Source organism: Impatiens glandulifera, chromosome 2, assembly GCF_907164915.1.
Source record: "Impatiens glandulifera chromosome 2, dImpGla2.1, whole genome shotgun sequence".
Taxonomy (NCBI): domain Eukaryota; kingdom Viridiplantae; phylum Streptophyta; class Magnoliopsida; order Ericales; family Balsaminaceae; genus Impatiens; species Impatiens glandulifera.
The window spans coordinates 63,977,648-63,998,790 of record NC_061863.1 but is presented as its reverse complement, the minus strand read 5'-3'; the positions used below and the strand labels follow the sequence as shown (position 1 = coordinate 63,998,790).

The 21,143-nt window shown below is 26.0% G+C and overlaps 2 protein-coding genes across 2 annotated transcripts; both read left to right on the top strand.

The window, feature by feature from the left end:
* Positions 1-8,371: 8,371 nt before the first annotated feature.
* Positions 8,372-9,526, top strand: LOC124925200 (F-box protein At5g07610-like). The gene has a single exon (XM_047465171.1). It carries the CDS (start codon positions 8,372-8,374, stop codon positions 9,524-9,526), a length of 1,155 nt encoding a protein of 384 aa, XP_047321127.1.
* A 4,504-nt stretch (positions 9,527-14,030) lies between these two features.
* On the top strand, positions 14,031-15,200 carry LOC124925199 (F-box protein At5g07610-like). Its single transcript, XM_047465170.1, has one exon. The coding sequence runs from the start codon at positions 14,031-14,033 to the stop codon at positions 15,198-15,200; it is 1,170 nt and encodes a 389-aa protein (XP_047321126.1).
* Positions 15,201-21,143: the final 5,943 nt, after the last annotated feature.

Here is a 21,143-nt window from a genome sequence, read left to right as displayed (position 1 = left end):
TATATATTGTTCATCTATGACTATGATTGAATTTTGAAATTAGGCTTTTGTGAAAGTAAAAAATATGAATAAGGTGGTATGTTTTTTTGTCACTTGAATCTCTACGTTCTTGAATCCTTAGTAATATAAATCACATATTCTTAGGAATCAAATATGTTGGTCCTGCCTGAGCTTTGAATAGGAGGGGCTCGCTCAACTCAATGGAAGGACCAAACAACCTGAAAAGTTATTATTTCAAGGTAATAATATTTTTTTAAAGTATAAGAAGAGATGGAAAAACATTATGGTTTTGGTTTTCATTAATCTTAAATTATTTAAATACAACATCTAGTAGAGTTAAAAAAAAATAAGGAAATAATAAGGAAATATATTATTAACATGATCTTTTAGAAACTTTTCTAAAAATCACCTATTACATTAATAATTAATTAATCAACCACAAACAAAAATTGAAGAAAAAATAACAGTAGCTCTAAGCAAATTTTAACAATCCTTCTTGTTTGAATTGTAGTAGATACCAAGTTTCTCCTTTAGAAATTCGAACTTGTTACTTATAAGGCTTTGGTGAACATGTCTAAAGTTTAGTCTTGCAATATTCAACTTAGCAGACCTTTCTTTTTGCATTTCCTTAAAAATAAGGACTTGATGATGAAATGTTTGGTCTTCCCATTAAAAGCAGGATTGTTCGAGATAGAAAATGCAGCTTGATTGTCAACAAACATCTTTGTATAATATTTTGTTTTAAACTCAGATCAATTAGCACTTTCCTTAGCCATAAAACTTGATTTGCAGCAATTGTAGCAGCAATGAACTCCGGTTCTGATGTAGATTGTGCAATTATCTCCTACTTGCAGCACCATAAGAACTGAACCAAGACTAAAACAATAGCACAAAGTACTTATCATATTATCAACGGATCCAACCAAATCATTATCTGAATACCCAGCATGCAGTATATCAGGTTTGGTTGTTATCAAATACATGAGACAACCAACCTTTTATAAATAGTCTTATTAGCTTCATCATGCTTTCTCATCTTCTCTTTCCGACACATAGGAGTAGCCATACTTTTGCAATTCTCCATTTTGAACATCTTTAAAATCTCTTTGGCATACTTCTTCTGGTAAATGAAAATCTCATCAATTCTCTGCGTGATTTCCATCCCAAGGAAATATGTCATCTCTCTTAAATTTGTCGTCTCAAAAGAATTTTGCATATCATTTTTACATTTTTCAACAAGCTTATCATTTCTTCTTGTAACTAACATGTCATCAACATATAAAGAGATGACAACAAAATTGATTTAATCACCTTTAACATAAAGAGTTACTTCACTTAGACATTTTCTGAAGGCCAACTTTATCAAATGCTCATCAATTCTACAATATCAGGCATTTGGAGCCTGTTTCAGTCCATACAAGGCTTGTTTGAATAAGTAGACTTTATCTTCATGCCCTTTCACAACATTCCCATCAGGTTGCTCAACATAAATCTCCTCTTCAAAGATTACATTTAAAAATGCAGATTTAACCTATAGTTGGTACATTTTCCAGCCTTTTGGCAAGTAGCAATCTAATGGTATCTAATCTAGCTACAAGGGAAATGTATCAGAAAAATCAACACTAAAGATCTAAACATACCCTTTAACAAGCCTTGTTTTGTGTTTGTTAAAGGAGCTATTTGCATTCAACTTGGTTCTGAACACCAACTTCACTCTTATCACATTTATGTCCATTGACTTATTTACAAGCCTTTAAGTATGATTTTCTCGATTATAGTGATCTCTTTTTTCATTGCAGCTCTCCATTTTGGTTTCCTTTTAGCTTCTCAATAATCTGTAGGCTCAAAAATTACAACATTGCAACTCTATTAGATATTGGAGAGCAATCTTGTGCCCCTCACTAGTTCATCATCCACCAATTTTTCTTTACTCAGATGAGAATATGGAGTTGGTTCTACTTCTACCCAATTTTACTTGTCATTCTCCATTAAGTGCATATCTCGACTTATCATAATCTTTCTGGTTTGAGGCTGAAAACTTCGATAAGTCTTTGAAACTATGTTGTACCCACAAAGATTCAGCTTCAATCTTTTTGTCTAGCTGATCTCTCTTGATCTATACACATAAGAAAAACAAAAACACCTAAATACCTTAAAGTTTTCACATAAAGATTGTAATCATGCCATAAATGAAAGGGTGTCCTTCCTTCCATAGTCTTAGTTGGTAGTATGTTGAGTAGAAAGACTGCAGTGTTTGGCAAGTCTTTCTCATGAAGCATACACATTGTCATCTCCATGATGATGCAATTCTTCTTCTTACTCACTTCATTCTACTGTGTATGGGGTTGTCAGTTGGTGTTCACTCTCAGCTTCTTTGTTCTAAGGTGTACTCATTGTCATTATCAGACCTCAATGCCTGGATTTTGCAGCCACTTTGAGCTCTCACTAGTTCATCATCCACCAATTCTTCTTCACTTAGCTGAGGATATGGAGTTGGTTCTACTTCTACCCAATTTCACTTCTCATTCTCCATTAAGTTCATATCTCGACTTATCATAATCTTTCTGGTTTGAGGCTGAAAATTTCGATAAGTCTTTGAAACTATGTTGTACCCACAAAGATTCTAGCTTCAGTTTTTTTGTCTAGCTTATCTCTCTTGATCTATGACACATAAGAAAAACAAAAACACCTAAATACCTTAAAGTTTTCACATAAAGATTGTAATCATGCAATAACTTAAATGGTGTCCTTCCTTCCATAGTCTTAGTTGGTAGTATGTTGAGTAGAAAGATTGCAGTGTTTGTAACATCTGCCTAGTACTCTTTTGGCAAGTCTTTTTCATGAATCATACACATTGTCATCTCCATGATGATGCAATTCTTCTTCTCACTCACTTCATTCTACTGTGTATGGAGTTGTCAGTTGGTGTTCACGCTCAACTTCTTTGTTCTAAGGTGTACTCATTGTCATTATCAGACATCAATGCCTGAATTTTACAACCACTTTGAGATTTTATATACTGTTTGAATCTTAAAAACACACCAACAACTTTAGACTTGAACTTGAGAAAATAAATCCAACACATCCTTGTATAGTCATTACTGAAAATTATGTAATTCTTACTCTCATTTAGTAAAGGAGTTATGTGAGACCTAACAAAGTTTGTGTGGATCAATTGCAGTCTCTCAGTGTCTCTCCATGTTGTTCGATTGAAAGGAAATCTTGTTTGTTTCACTAATTGACAAATTTTACATTATGACAAGTTATTTTCTAATTGAAGCAGTCCCTTTATGAACTTTTTTATTTTTGAAAATTTAGCACTACATCATTATGAAAATGTCCCAGCCTTTTATTCAAATCTTAGCTTGAGACTTTGTAGTTTAGTTTGCTCCTAATTTAGTGGATCTAGCTCAAAACTTTTCCCCTTCATGTTGACTTTGAAGACATTCACCCCATTTGCATCTTTGATTAAGCACTAATTTTTCTCAAAGATCACTTTTAAGCCTCTTTAGAGTAGCTGACTAGCACTTAATAAACTCGGATTGATGTCGGGCACAAATAACACATCTTTAATCAGCTTTGTACATAGGGAATTGTCTATGGCCACAATCCTTTTTCTTTTGACTGCAAGATACTTCCTATTGTCAATCTTGACTTTGGAGTTGAATGATGTGTCTAGTTCCTTGAAGAGGCCTCGATCAAATATCATGCAGTTGGTGCAACCACTCTCCACAAGTCAGTTATCACTTAGCTATTTGTTGCAAAACAAGTTGCCACAAAGAGTTGCTCATCTTGATCTACAACTTGAGCCACATTTCTTTGTTGAAGGTTCATTTGAGTCACATCCTTCTGATGCAGACTGCTTTTGTAAATCTTCTGGTGATGCTCCATCACATGACACTTCTCACACTACACATTTGATCTTCTCCAGCATCAATAAGGTGCATGAATTTTTTTTTCTCACGGTACTTAAAAGGAGGGAAATCAGGTTTATAACCACTCTTTGTACTTGAAGAATTTGAACATACATTTTCCTTCTTGTTTTTTTAGTTCTTTTCTTCCCTTTTTTCACTTTGGCTTGATTGTACTTTTGCTGGAAATGCTCATTTTACATACCCTCATTCCTAATCAATCTTCTCTATCTTCTCTGTTTTTGTGTCGGTAAGACACTCAATATTTCAGTAATAGTAACTTTTGACAGGTCCTTATTCTCCCATGAGTAAATGGTAGCCTCAAATTTTTCAAGAACAGTTACCAGCAACTTTTGAACCAATCTAGAATTAGGAAATTCACTGTCAATCAATCTTACCTTGTTGGCAAATGTGAGTAATCTGTTAGAGTACTCCTTGATGATCTTTAAATCCTTCATCTTCACCATCTCAAATTCCCTAATTAAATTAAGGATTTGCATCCAGTAATCTTTTCATTTCCTTCGTACTCTTTTATGAGAAAATTACAGACCTTGAATGTTGACTTTATGATCATTATCCTGATAAAAAATCACATTTGACACAAAAGCAAACAAAGTAGCCTTTGCCTTCGACTTCCTTGTCTTCTTCTCCTTGTGATTTTTTATTTGTGTCAGTGTTGGGTTAGCTTGTAATTCTGACACTTAATAATCCTCCTTAACAACTTTTCCGAGATCATTTATCTCTAGATAAGCCTCCATTCGAGTATTTCTGGTAATTGTTACTAGTAAACACCAATTAATGAAAAAAACCAATGTCTTAGTGGGTTTATCATCTTCACAAGTCCCTCAAAAAGAAAGATATGATATACTTGTTAATTATTTCAAGCTAATAATACTTTTAAAGTATAAAAAGAGAGAAGAAAAAGGCATTATAATTTGCATTAAGGAAGCTAATAATACAATCAAAATACTAGATATGGACATGCTCTTAAAAACTCTTCTAAAAAACTTAACTATATTCATAATTAATTACTTAATCAACTACAAACTAAAACTAAAATACTCAAACAAATAGAAGTAACCGCTCCAAGTCAACTTTAACACAACTCAAAGTTTCCTAAAGAACAAAAACACATCACAACTCATGAAACCAACAAACAATCCTATGTAATTCTCACCTTAAGAATAAAACTATCAAATTCATTTTCACATGTACCACATGTTCCTATTAAATTTGTTTATAGTAAAGTTTTAGAGCTTAAACTGTCTAGTCTAGCTTAGTCTAGTCTAGCCTAGCTTAGCCTAGTCTAGCCTAGTTGTTGATTTTTTTTATTGCATACCCATAGAGTCCGACTTTGTACAACCTTTTCACTTTTATCACAAAAACTAAAGGCGTGCTTAGTGCGTTGTTTTTACTCACAAATGTAAATGTGAATAAATTGAAATGTTGGTTAATGAGTTTAATTCTATTTTTACTCACAAATAGAAAAATGAATAAATTGGATATTTGGTTATTAAGTTTTATTTCAGCATTATGTTCACTCTCCCACCTCACTTCTATCTCATAATAATAATTATAGTATTATATTTTTTTTATAATTATATTAATGTTATTTTATAACTAAAATAATAATAAAAATATTAATTTATTTATTAAAATAAATTATTTAAATAATATCAAGGAATTATTTAAAATAAAATATAATTAATAAAATAAAATTTTAATAATAATTACAATAACTAATAATAATATAATCATTTTATATAATTAATTTTAAATATTATATATTAGTAATAAATAAATTAAAATTTAAAAATAAAATAAAAAGTTTAAATAAAAAAAATTATTTAAAAAATATTAGAAAAGTTAAATACGAAATATTTTTTAAAAAATATTATTAAAAAAATTATACACTGTTATAATATATTCTATTAGGTTAAATATTTAATCTAATTATGTTTGATTCTCTGTTAATATATAATATTTAAGAGATTTTAGTTGGATAAAATATTAATTATTTATATTTTATTAAACTATGACACACTTAAATATATTAAATAATTATAATATATAAATAATAATATTTTATATTTTTAATTAAATAAAATATAGTAAAAAATAAAATTGAGATATTAAAACTAGTTTGACTATAAGATATTATTAATAATTTATCTCTAATAAATTTAAATATTATTAATGAGAGGGTAAAAATATAAACAAAATATTATTTATAAATAAATATTTTAAATAAAAACAATATTATTTCAATCTTTAAATTTGTAAAATTAAATTAATCCAAATTTAACTTTTATTTTTAAATTCATCAATTATATATAGTTTGAAAATATTTAAAAATAAAGATATAATGCATCACTATTCGTGGATGAAACCTTTAGGTGTTGAATTTAAAATATAAACTTTTATTAGTCTAGTTGGTTATAGGGTTGTACTTTTTTTTGTTATGTTGCAAATTCGAAATATACTTATAACATTTTTAATTTTATTTTTAACCGTTTTAAGTTTATGGGTCGGTCAACCCTCAATCCGACCTAAGTATCAATTTACTCTCACATATATATTTAAATTAACCACAACTCTCGACTCGGCAATTCGAATACTATAAAATTAAGCATCATTATATATATATATATATATATATATTAGTTAGTTAAAAATTTAAACGTATATGATTAAAAATATTCCGTGTTCATTAAATTTGGTGTTATATTTAAAATATAAAGTTTTATTAGATTAATTATTTAAAGGATTATACTTGTTTTTGTTAGGTTGCAAGTTTGAAATATACCTATAATATTTTTAATTTTATTTTAACCGTTTTAAGTTTATGAGCAGGTCAATCCACAATCTGACTCAAATATCAATTTTCTTTCGCATATATATTCAAATTAACCACAATTCTAGATCCGGCAATCTAGATACTTTAAAATTAAGCATCATTATATTATATATATATATATATATAAATATAAATATAAAAGAATGATTAATATATCTAACCAAATTTCGTAAATATTATTATCTTCTTTAGAAACTGTCATTAATTATTATAATTTCTTCTCTTTCATATAAATTTGGAAATCCGATCATGAGATTGATTATAAAAATAGATTGCGGATAATTACTTTATAAGGAGGGATGATGATTTTGTATTTTGAGAGTTTACTTAAGTTCCGTTACGGGATAGAAAAAAATACTGATATAAAACTATATTGAAAATATCGTACCGTAATATATCGAAAATATTGATTTTCAAGATATACTAAAAAAAATGTAAAGTATGATACCAATACCGAAATTATTAGTACGGTAAAAATATACAATTTTTAAAATTTCGGTATATCGAGATATACCGAAATACCGAAACAATATTTATAACTTAAATATATATATGTATATAATACGTATAAGGAAATAATTAATATTAATTTAATTATAAAAATATTTTTTTTTTGAATAATATCAAAATATAATTATACTGAAATATTATTTTATATATGTCTCTCTACTTATCGATGAGATTGATTTTTTTAAGTTAATATGTTTTTTAGGTATCAAAGGTATAATATCGATACCGTACCGAAATTAAGGTATACCGAAATCAAGATAAGGTAAATGTATAAATTTTTTGTATACCGAAATTAAGTTATATCAAAATCAAGGTAATGTAAATGTATGCATTTTTTGCATACCAAAATTTTAGGTAAGGTATAAGGTATGGATAAAACATTAAGGTATATCGTACCGACCCACCTCTAGTTGATCCAAACCCAGACCTCAACTCTAACTCAAACCCAAAATATTAATTTGGGTAAGTTAATTTGGGTTGAGTTGAGTATGGGTTGAGTTTAATTTGGGTTGGGTTAGAGACTTGGAGTTACCTAAATTACCCAAATTAAATAAATTTAATTTAATTATTTTTATTTAAAATATATATATTTAAATTCTTATTTTTTTATAAATTTAATTATTTACATTTTAATATATATCTATATATATTAAATTATTATTTTATATAATATAATAAATGTTAGTTAATCAGTTAAAAAAGCATTTGTTAAATATTTTGGAGTTACTCATTTTGATAATAACTTTTTCTGATTATCTCATTCTTTAATTATTTTTTATTTTAATCAAGAGGTTTAATTTTATCAAAATATTATATTACTATTTACCATAACAAAATATCAAATTTCCTTATTTATATCAAATTATACACTTTCAAACAATTCATTAATCTGGCACTTTAAAATTATGTATCCAATTTTATTTTATTAATTAATATTAGAGAATCTAAAAGATATGATATGATGATATTAATTATATATTAATACCTTAATTAGGGAAAGAAACGTAAGATTTTTGCCCCCAAAATGATTGATTGAAAAGGAAGAGAAAGACTCCATTCTTCTTCTTGTGAGAATTGAATTGAGGTGGTGGCCATGGCCATGTCTGGTAAAGCAATGAAGAATATGTTTGTTAATGAAGACCTCTTGAACGAAATATTTGTCCGTTTGACTTCCAAATCACTTGTCCGATTCAAGTCGGTTTCCAAGGGCTGGCTGTCTCTCATCTCATCTCCATCCTTAATTCTCCGCAGACGACGACGGCGCCAGGGCTTGCTGATTCAAAACTTAAGAAATTCTAACCCAATCAATTTCATTCCCCTGAACAGCATCACCACCAACAACAACAATCATGTGAATGTGAATGTGAATGATGATGATTATCCAGATCTGTTATTCTTCCCTAAAGTCGATAAAATCTATTTAATGACTTCATCCAACGGGCTTCTATTTTGTGTCGGTAATAAGTGTCACGTCTTGAATCCCACCACTAGGCAATTCCTAACCGTTGTTAGACAACCAAACCTCACTCACTTCTGTCTGGTTGGACTTGGTTTGATATTCGATCCATCTAAATCTATTCACTACAAGTTGGTTTGTCTTTGGAAGAGCTATTTTGATTTTCAGGTGGAGATTTACTCATCTGAGACCAAATCCTGGAAGGCTCTGCATCATTGTAAGTCACCCTTTTCACCTAAAAATTATAGTTATCTGACTTTTTATCCTGCTGGGATTTACTGGAACGATGCAATCATCTGGTTCCCCAATGGCAATGGGAAGAGTGATTGTCTCATCTTCGATATCGAAAAGGAGCAGGAGGAGGTGAGAACACTTCCGCAGCCAAACAGGGATCAGTGGGGTGATCTTGTGTTCTGCTTTGGGGAATCGGGAGGACATCTTTACGCAGTTGAATGGTCTCGAATCAGGTCGTCCACCAAAGCCTTTAGAGTATATGAAATGAAGGAGGATTTTTCCGGTTGGCTCCTCACCAAGTATACCGGTAACCTATCTGATCAAATCGAATCCGAGTTTCGTGTATTGAGCTTGGTTTGGACCGACGAAGACAAACCCTATCTCGTTTTGGATTTAGGGTTTCAGATCGTAAGCTACAATCTCGAGGAGAAGGAGGATACAAAGATTAATGAGATTTCTGGTGTTCAACCGCCTTTCTTTAAAGAATCTATACAATTTAATTTAATTCCAGATGTACATCAGTATGTTGAGTGTTACTCCAGCGTTTCACCGCTCTGAATCACTCTTTCCTCCTTGTTTTTTATTTATTTATTGCTTAGAAATATGTCACTTTTTAATATTATATTGTTATTTTCAATTATAGGATATTATTATTTTTATCCTAAATTTCATATTCCACTTTTAAAATATATAATGTTTTTTTATTAAATAATATATTAATTTAAAGTAAGAGAATATTTGAATGTTTATTATTATGTTATTTTTAAACTTTTAAAATTATTTTATTAAATATTGTCTTATTTTATTTTTATTCAACAATATATATTTTTTAAATAATAATATTAATTATTAAAATAATATATATATATATTAAAATACATAAAAAAAATATCATATTTGTATTGATATTGTAAAATTATTAATTATTTTTATTTATATATAAATAAATTGATAAAAATATAATTTTAAAACCAAAATAAATTTAACTAAAAAAATATATTTAATTTATAGGGTTAACTTTTAAAATTAAAAAAAAATATTTAATTTTTATTTTAATTTTTGAAAAAGGTTTATATATATTAAAAATGATGAAAATTATTGATTACAACTAAAATAATGACAGGAATAAAAATTAAATATAAAATAAAATAATAAATAAAATAAAACATTACTCATTATGAATATCATAAATCTCAAGAATAACAATTAACAAAAAAAAAATTATAATAATAATAACATCATTATGAATAATTAATATTATATTCACCGTTCCATCTAATCTAAAGTATTTTTTATTTTAACCTCCAAAATTTCTTCCAAAAATTATATAAGAAAATAAGAAAATGTATACAATTTCTAAAGATATGTTAATTTTTTATATTAAAAATTAAATAAATTTATTTATTTCATTTTTAATTAATTTTAAAATCATTTTATCATATTATTTAATTTCACTACCACTAATTAATTAATATATATATATATATATATATATATATATATAATACCAATTTCAATCAAATTAAATTTGTTTTCAAAATTTAACTAAAATTTTAAATTAATAATTCCAATAAATATTATATAAATAAGCAAGAAAAAAGATATATGATTTGATTACCAAAAAAATGATGTATGAGATGCACCTTCTCTTCTCTTCTCTTCTCTTCTCTTCTCTTCTCTTCTCTTCTCTTCTCTTCTCTTAGAAGAACTAGTATGACATTCCACAAGCATGCTCCTACTTAAACTCAAAACAAAATGAGATAACGAATTAAGCATGTAACTCGCAAACACGCTTAACAATTTAACAAGGCGTAGAACTTGTCGTCTGATGGGCTCAAACCAAAGACTTTATGGTGAGAATATTTACCTCTTGTTGTCGTTAGGTTAGAATAAAGGATATAAATAAGACAACGGTTTAAGTATGTAGCCCGCAAACACACTTAACACTATTTAACCAGACGCAAAATTTGTCGCCTAACAGACTCAAATCCAGAAACTTATAGTTAGTATACACATCTTATTGTCACTAGACTAGAAGAGAAGATAAAATGGGACAAAGAATTAAATATTTATCCCGCAAACATACTTAACCATTTAACTATGCACAAAATATTTGTCGTCTGACGAGCTCGAATCTATGACGTATAATTCTCTTCCTTTCTCATGTACCATAATGTTTATTTTCTCTTTTATAATTATAAATATATTATATATATATTTTTTATAATTATATTATTCATTTTTTATAATTAAATAATAATTAAAATTTTAATTTATTAATTAAAAGAAATTATTTTAAATGAAATATAATTAATAAAATACTTTTTTTTAAATAATATAATCATTTTATATAATTAATTTTAAATATTATATATTAATAAAAAAATATAATAAAAATTTTAAAATATAAAAAATTAAAAATTAAAGATTTTTTTATAAATTAATAAAATAATTATTTAAGAAATATTAAAAAAAATTAAATAAAAATCATTTAATAAAAATTGTTATTAAACAAATTATACTATATTATAATCTAAGTTACTAACTAAATAGTTATATGTAACCTAAATAGATTCAATTTATTAATATTTAATATTTTAAAGATTTTATCTTATATTATTCATGTGTGATTTATAATTTTTTTGTTTGTAATTTATAAAAAAAAAAAATTATTTTTTATTTATAATTTGTAATAAATTGAATATTCAACTTTTTGTTGTTGTAAATATTTTTTTGAAAAAAATATAATTATTATAATTAAATATTAGATGTTTATATTTTATTAATTATGACATACTTAAATATTTGTATATTTTAAAATAATTATAATGTAAAAAATAATATTATTTTATATTTTTAATAAAATAAAATATAGTAATAAATTATATTAAGAGATTAATACTCATTACTATTACAAAATAATAGTAATAATTTATTTCTTATAAATCCAAATATTATTTGGACTAAAATAAAAATTAAGAATATTACATATTCTCATTTCATCTCTCATTCACCTTATTTGAACCAAGTTTACCTTAAAGTTAAAAATTATTTTTAAAATAAATTAAAAATACAAACAAATAAAATAGATAAATAAGATATATTATTTAACAATAATATAATTTATATTTGTTATTATGAGAATATATATATATATATTATGAGAGAAAATTTAATTAAAAAAATAATTATTAGTATATTTATTTTTAAAAAAACCCGAAAATGTAAAAGGTGTAAAAGAGCTTAAATTGACTTTACAACAATTTGCTCAAAGTCATCACACGATGGCAATGAAAAATCCACTGTTGGCCTAAGAAACGCATACAGACATAAAATCAAAGTACATAAGTGAATAAGGAATAAACTAGCAATCAATCAACTAAAACAAGACGATATGGATTGATTTCTTCTGACTCGTCTCTCTTATCTTTACCCTTGTTCTTATTTTAGGGGGAAAACTTTACCCTTGTTCTTTCTTTCCTTCTTTCTTGTCATCTTTAGGTCTTTTTGAGATATATTTTAAGTCTTTTTGAGATATATTTTCGGATAGAGTTTCAGCTTTTTACTATTCATAATTAAGAAGGTAAACGATGTCGCATTTTTAAATAAGTTTCAATTAGTTAACACTAATACAGTGTAGTGGTGATTTTTCGATATAACCGTGTTTGATCCCCAAACTAACATATTTTAATCATTTATTCTCAAACTAATGTATATCATTCAATTTTTTTTATAATTATAATATTTTATTAAATACATTCTAAATTTTATTATTTATATTTAAATTAATATTTTTATAAATTAAATTATTTATATTTATAAATTAAATTATTATATTATATAATAGAATAAATGTTTAGTTACAAACATTTGTTAAATATTATTTTGGAGTTACTCATTTTGATAATAACTTTTATCTCATTCTTTAATTTTATTTTTTATTTTAATAGAGTATTAATTTTATCAAAATTTTATATACATAATTTAAAATATCACTGTCTATATATGTAATAAAAAATATTTTCAAAATTAATATATATATATATATATATATTTAATTAATTATGACAATCGAATTAATACTTATTATATTATATATAATAATAATTTAAATGTATAATATATATATATATATATATATTAAACAGTAGCCCAAGAATTGAAAAAAAAAATAATAGGTTCTATATTATATTTAGGCTCTAAAATATTGTCACGATCTTTTTTTATATATTACCTAACAAAATGTTAAATTTCCTTTTATACTTATTTCCTTATATCAAATTATACACTTTCAAAAAAAAAAAAAAAAAAAAAAATCCGTTTAGAACCATCTCTAATTCTCTTTCATTAATATAATACTAGGAGGTTTTTCGTCCACTTTTAAATTAAATTATGTATCCAATTTTATTTTACTAATTAATATTAAAGAATCTAAAAGATATGATAGGATGATATTAATTATTAATACCTTAATTAGGAATAGAGTTGTAAATAGTATCTTAGAAATTAAATCAAATTAAGTATGTAGCCTGAAAACACACCTAACCATTTAAACAGCATAGAACTTGTCACTTTACATGCTCGAACCCAGGAACTTAGAGTTAGTATCTACCTATTTTTACCGTTAAGTTAGAAGAGGGGATAAAATGGGATATTAAGTACTTAGCCCCAAAGAAGGAAAAATTAAGATAATTGTTCTATATTATATTTAGAATCTAAAATATTGTCACAATCTTTTTTGTATATATTACCTAACAAAATGTTAAATTTCCTTTTATGCTTATTTCCTTATATCAAATTATACACTTCCAAACAAAAACAAAATTACAGTTTAGAACCATCTCTGATTCTCTTTCATTAATCTAGTACTAGGAGGTTTTTCGTCAACCTTTAAAATTATGTATCCAATTTTATTAAAAGATATGATATGATGATATTAATTATATATTAATACCTTAATTAGGGAAAGAAACGTAAGATTTTTGCCTCCAAAATGATTGATTGAAAAGGAAGAGAAAGACTCCATTCTTCTTCTTGTGAGAATTGAATTAAGGTGGTGGCCATGGCCATGGCCATGTCTGGTAAAGCAATGATGATGTTTGTTAATGAAGACCTCTTGACCGAAATATTTGTTCATTTGCCTTCGAAATCACTTGTCCGATTCAAGTCGGTTTCCAAGTACTGGCTGTCTCTCATCTCATCATCTCCATCCTTAATTCTCCTCCGCAGACGACGACGGCGCCAGGGCTTGCTGATTCATAAATTAAGAAATTTTAACCGAATAAATTTCATTCCCCTGAACAGCATCATCAACAACAACAACAATCATGTCAATGCGAATGCGAATGCGAATGCGAATGTGAATGATGATGATGATTATCCAGATCTGTTCTTCTTCCGTAAACTCTATGCAATCCATTTAATAACTTCATCCAACGGGCTTCTATTTTGTGCCAGTAGTTGCCATAAATATCACGTCTTAAATCCCACCACTATGCAATTCCTGACCGTTAGAGAACCAAACCTCACTCACTTCGGGCTGGTTGGACTTGGTTTGATATTCGATCCATCTAAATCTATTCACTACAAGCTGGTTTGTCTTTGGAAGAGCGATATTGATTTTCAGGTGGAGATTTACTCATCTGAGACCAAATACTGGAAGGTTCTACATCATTGTAAGTCACCCCTTCCATCTAATTATTATAATCATCTGACTTTTTATCCTGCTGGAATTTACTGGAACGATGCAATCATCTGGTTCCCCAATGGCAATGGAAAGAGTGATTGTCTAATCTTCGATACCCAAAAGGAGCAGGTGAGAACCCTTCCAAACAGGGAGTCGGGTCTTGAGTTCTGTTTTGGCGAATCAGGAGGACATCTTTACGCAGTTGAATGGTATCGAAACTTTTACACCAAAGCCTTTAGAGTATATGAAATGAAGGAAGATTTATCCGGTTGGCTCGTCACGTATACCGGTGACCTATCTCAGATCGAATCCGGGTTTCGTGTATTGAGCTTGGTTTGGACCAACGACGACGAAAAACCCCATCTCGTTTTGGATTTAGAGTCTCAGATCGTAAGCTCCAATCTCGAGGAGGAGGAGGATGATATGAAGATTAATGAGGTTTCTGGTGTTCAACCGCCTTTATTTAATGGCGAATCTAGTCGATATAATTTTACTCCAGATGTGTTTCAGTATGTTGAGTGTCACTCCAGCGTTTCGCCGCTCTGAATCACTCCCTCCTCCTCCTCGTTTCTTCATTTTTGTTGAGTGTGTCTATTTTTAATATAATATTATTATTTTCAATTATAGGATAATTATTATAGAGAAAGGATTGAAGTAGAGAATTAGGGTAAATAAAATTTGAGAGAGAATAACTACCCGGCAACAATACTGAAAAAAATATAAAAAATTCTCTATGGTTTATTATTTATTTTTTTTAATTATGAAATAATTCATTAATTTTAAAAAAGAGAATATTTAAATGTTTTTATTATGTTATTTATAAACTTTTAAAATTATTTTATCATATATGTCTTATTTTATTTTTATTCAACAATATATATTTTTTTAATTATAATATTAATTATTAAAATAAAATATACATTTAAATTAGAATACATAAAAATATCATATTTGTATTGATATTTTAAAATTATTAATTATTTTTATTAATATATATAGATAAATAAATTGATAAAAATATAATAAAATATAAATATAAATTGAAAACCAAAATAAATAAAATATTTAATTAAATTAAAAATAAAATAATGTATTTAATTTATAGTGTTAATTTTTAAAATTAATAAAAATATTTATTTTTTATTTTTTTAAAAGGTTCATTTATATTAAAAACTACTAAAATCTTTTGACATTAAGACAAAATAAATATAAAAATAAAATATAAATAAAAACAAAAAAATGTTACTAAATAAGTTATAAATCTAGTAAATATTTTTGAATGAACTTCATACTCATGCAACATCATAATCATAATAATAATAATATTATAAATGATACGCATAAAACAACGATCATTCAAAGTTCAAGATTTCTATAGTCCACTAATTCAAAGAACCATATATTCGATTAAATATTTGACTCCCAAAATTTCTTCTTACAATTTAGATAATAAAATAAAAAAATGTATACAATTTTTAAAGATTATGTTAAATTTTTTATTTTAAAAAATAATTTTTTGTATTTATTTCATTTTTAATTAATTTTCCAATCGTTTTATCATATTATTTAATTCCCATGCTATATATATAATATATACCAATTTCAATAAAATTAAATTTGTTTTCAAAATTTAACTAAAATTCTTAATTAATAATTTTAATAAATAATATATAAATAAGCAAGAATAAAGATATATGATTTGATTACATGATACTAAAAAAATTATCTGAGATACACTTTCTCTTTAAAATCCTTATATTTAACCTATATATATTTAATCTATTAGTATATAATATTTTAAAGATTTTATCTTAACCTATATATATTTAATATAAGTATATAATATTTTAAATTTTTTATCTTATATTATTAAGGTGATTTATAATTTTTTATTTGTAATTTATAAAAATATTGATTATTTTTAATTTATAATTAGTAAAAAAAATTTAAATCATTCAACTCCTTTTGTTATAATTTTTAAAATATACATATATTATATATATATATATAATGAATATAATTAGATATTAGGTGTTTATATTTTATATACTTAAATATTTGTATATTTTTAAAAGATTATTATGTAAAATATAATATCATTTTATATTTTTAACAAAATAAAATATAGTAAAATAAATATAAATATTAATATATATATATATATATTAATGTTTAATTTAAAGTGTCGTGGTTAATTTGAATATATATATGAGAGTAAATTGATATTTGAGTAATTGTGGGTTCACCGTCCATAAACTTAAAATAATTAAAAAATAAAATTAAAAATATTATTAGGTATGTTTCGAACTTTCAACATAACAAAAATAAAAATTATTATATATATATATATATAAAGGTTGTATTTGTTTTTGTTATGGTTAATTTGAATATATATATGAAAGTAAATGGATACTTGAGTCGGATTATGTGTTGACCCGCTCATAAACTTAAAATAGTTAAAAATAAAATAAAAAATGATATAAGTATGTTTCGAACTTATACCTAACAAAAACAAATACAAACATTTTACCTACTAATCTAATAAGATTTTATATTTTAAATTTAACACTAAATTTGATAAACGTGAGAAATTTTAATCATATAATGGTTAAATTTGAACTTTTTAACTCAATAAGTGAAAAATAGAATTTAGTTATTTAGAAAAAAATTAACACATTTCTTTATTTTTTATTTTAATAATAAATTTAAATAAATAAAATTAATAATTCAAAATTTATTTAAAACAATATTACAAAATCAACCTTAGTATAATAATACTTTCTTTCAACAAAAAAAAAATATATATATATATATAATAATAATAATAATAATAAACCTAAATAATGAAAAAGAGAGTTTAAGTTATTTTATTTTTTATTTTAATAATAAATTTAAATAAATAAAATTAACAATTCAAAATTTATTTAAAATAATAATAAAAAATCAACAATATTATTAGTATAAATATATATATATATATATATATAATAAATCTTATTGAAAAAATTAATAAATTATAAAAATAAAAATTTGATGTAAATATATTAAAATAATAAATATTTATTAAATATTTTAAAAATACAAATATTATATATTAGTCGTATAAATTATATATATAAATCAACAATCTTAAGTGGTCTAATAGTTGAAGTGTTAACGCTACATAATATAGACAATGGTTGAAATCCTGTTATGCACAACTTTTAAACTATTAAAAACCGTTGGTTTATCGAAATGAGGAGATGGTTGAATGCGAATGATATTGGTTAAAATTTGCGATAAAATTGATGGGTAGGTAAATAATATTCACAAGAGTAGAGGTCGATTGGGATTGATGGTTAGGTAATAACATTCATGATATGGAAAGAGATGGTTTGTTGTTTTCTTATTTGACCGAAGTGAAAGTATAAAGTCACAAGATTAGATGTCAATTAAGGTGGATAAACATATGGAATAAGATGATTGGTTAGTCGAAGTGAGTATGACACACTATGAGAGGTCGATTGGGGATTAGTGGGCCAAAGTGAGGGTAAAAGAGATTGGTAATGTACCAAAGTGAAAGTTTAAGGTCACGGCACGAGACGTCCGATTAGGGTGGATAAATGTGAAATGAGATGAGATGGTCAGCCAAAGCGAGGATAAGTAAGTCTGGTTGTTTATTGTAAAATATGTGAGGAGATGAATTGTTTGATCGAAATGAAAGGAAAGTCACAGCATGAAAAGTCGATTGAGATTAGTGGGATAAAAATGTGGAATGAGATGGTTTTGGTTAATCGATGTAAGTAAGGTCATGCTATGAGAGGTCGATTGGGGAATTGATGGGTTAAAGTGAGGGTAAAAGAGATTGGTAACGTTGGAGATGGCTGATTTGACTGAAATGAAATTGTGTAAGGTCACACAATATGAGAGATTGATTAGTGTGTGGATAAATGTGGAATGAGATGGTTAGTTTTCCGAAGTGAGGATAAAAAAAGTCAGGTTGTATATTGTAAAATATGTGAAGAGATGGGTCACGAGATAAGAGGCAGTTGGGGATTGGTGACCAAAGTAAAGAGTAAAAGAGATTGGTGATGTTGGAGATAGTTGATTTGACCGAAATGAAAGTGTAAGGTCACATATGAGATGTCGATTATTGGGCTGGATAATGTTGAATGAGCTGAATGGTTAGCCGAATTGAGGATAAAGAAGGTCATGTTGTATATTGTAAAATATGTTAGAAGATGGGTTGTTTGACATGGTAAAAGCAAGGTTTCGAGATGAGAGGTCGATTGAGAATTGATGGATAAATGTGGAATGAGATGGTTAATTAGTCAAAGTGAAAGTAAGGTAACGAGAAAAGAGGTCAACTGTGATGGATAAATGTGGAATGAGATGTGTGGTTAGGCGAAGTAATGATAAGAATGTCAGGTTGTATATTATAAAATGTGTGAGAAGATGAGTTGTTTGATGAAGTGAAAGTAAGGTCTTCAAAAGAATAGAGGTCGATTGTGATTGGTGGATAAATATGGAATTAGATGATTTTTTATTAGTCGAAGTGAAAGTAAGGTAAAGAAATAGAGGTCGATTGGGAAAGAAATTGATATTGGTGGTTAAGATATGCGAGAAAATTAGTTGTTTGACCGAAATGAAAGTTAAGGTTACGAGATAAGAAGTCTGATTTGAATTGATAAATAAATGTGGAATGAGATGGTTGGTTAGTCTTAGTGTTTTAAGGTCACGAGATGAGAGGTCGATTGAGTGTTGATAGACTAAAGTGAGGGTTTTCTTTTTTAAAAATTGGTAATGTTTGAGATTTTTGATTTGATTAAAGTGAAAGTGTAAGGTCACAAGATAAAATGTTTATTGAGAAAAATATGTGATGGGATATGTGAGAAGATGAATTATTTTACAAAGTGAATAAAATATGAAATGAGAGTGTTTTATTAAAAAAAAATAACATTAAATACATATTATTATCTTTATTAAATTTATTTTATTTATATTTTTATCATGTGTATCGCATCATATGATAATCTTTTTAGTTAATACTAATTTATGTTACAACATGATAGTAATAATTTATTTCTTATAAATTTAAATATTATTAATTAAAATAAAAATGATTATACATTCTTATTCCACAAATCAATCATATTTCTATTCTCTTTCTCTTATAAAACTCAAAACTATTTTTTGAAATAAAATAAACATAAACAAATAAAATAGATAAATAAGATATATTATTTAAAAATAATATTATTTATATTTGTTATTATGAATATATATATATATATATATATATATATATATTATCCTATATTAAGAAATAAATAAAAAAAGATTGGTTAAAAAAATGATTATTAGTGACTTTAATGTCATTATATATATAAATAAATATGGGATATGGGGAAGTTTGAGCAGATAACCCTAAAAAAAAAAAAAAAAAAAAAAAAAAAAAAAAAAAAAAAAAAAAAAAAAAAAAAAAAAAAAGAAGGTGAAATGCCCCAATTTTTTATTTTTTTAATTTTCAAAAAAGATTAATTATGAAATGTTTTGGACGAAAATGCCCCAGTTGTGTCACGCAATCCAGACGAAAAAAAAATTGGTTGCGTCATGCAACTGGAGTTGCGTTACGCAAGAGTACAATTGTCATTAAAAAAAAGAGTCATTAGTGCTATTTAAATTATTCACCTTCACTTTCCGCATTTCACACTATTTTTTGAGTCATCTGCTCAAATTTCCCAAATAAATATGTAATATAATATAATTTGATGAAATAATCCTAAAAATAGTCAAAATTTCAAAAATGACTTAGGCTCATTAATATTTACAAAAATAACATTTTGGGTCTGTCAAATGAATCATTTCCCCCTTCACTTTTGTTCATTTCTTCTTCTCTATTCATTGTGACACAAACTATACATACAAATTATTCTCCCCTAAAACCCTAAAAACATTCCTAGAGCAATGAAACGAGGAAAATGACGAAAAAACACAAACTCACATGAATAATGGATGTGTGGAGGACGTCGAAAATGCTGAATGTTGAAGATGTCATCGAGATGAGTTTGTAGTGAAAAGGGGAAATCAGATAAGGGCAAAGTAGTCATTTCAAATACTCAACAAGTTATTTTTTTAAAACAAAAATATTGGGCTTAAATATTTTTAAAATTTTGACTATTTTTAGGGTTATTTCATTTAATTTCCACCATTCAAAAGTCATCATAGGAGTGAGTCTTGGATGAGTTAGTAGTTTTTTTTTTTTTTTTTTAACGATGATTTTGCATCTTATTTTACAAATGACCAATAGTGGATTAAGTTTGGTTATATCTTCAAATAATTTATTAATTAATATTACAGAATTATTAGGATGGGAAAGAAAATATATGATATTGATGATATTAATTATTACTTAATTACGAAAAAGAAATGGAAGATTTTCGCCATTGAAAAAGGAAGAGATACAGACTCCTTCTTCTTTCTTGTGAGAAATTAATTAAGGTGGTGGCC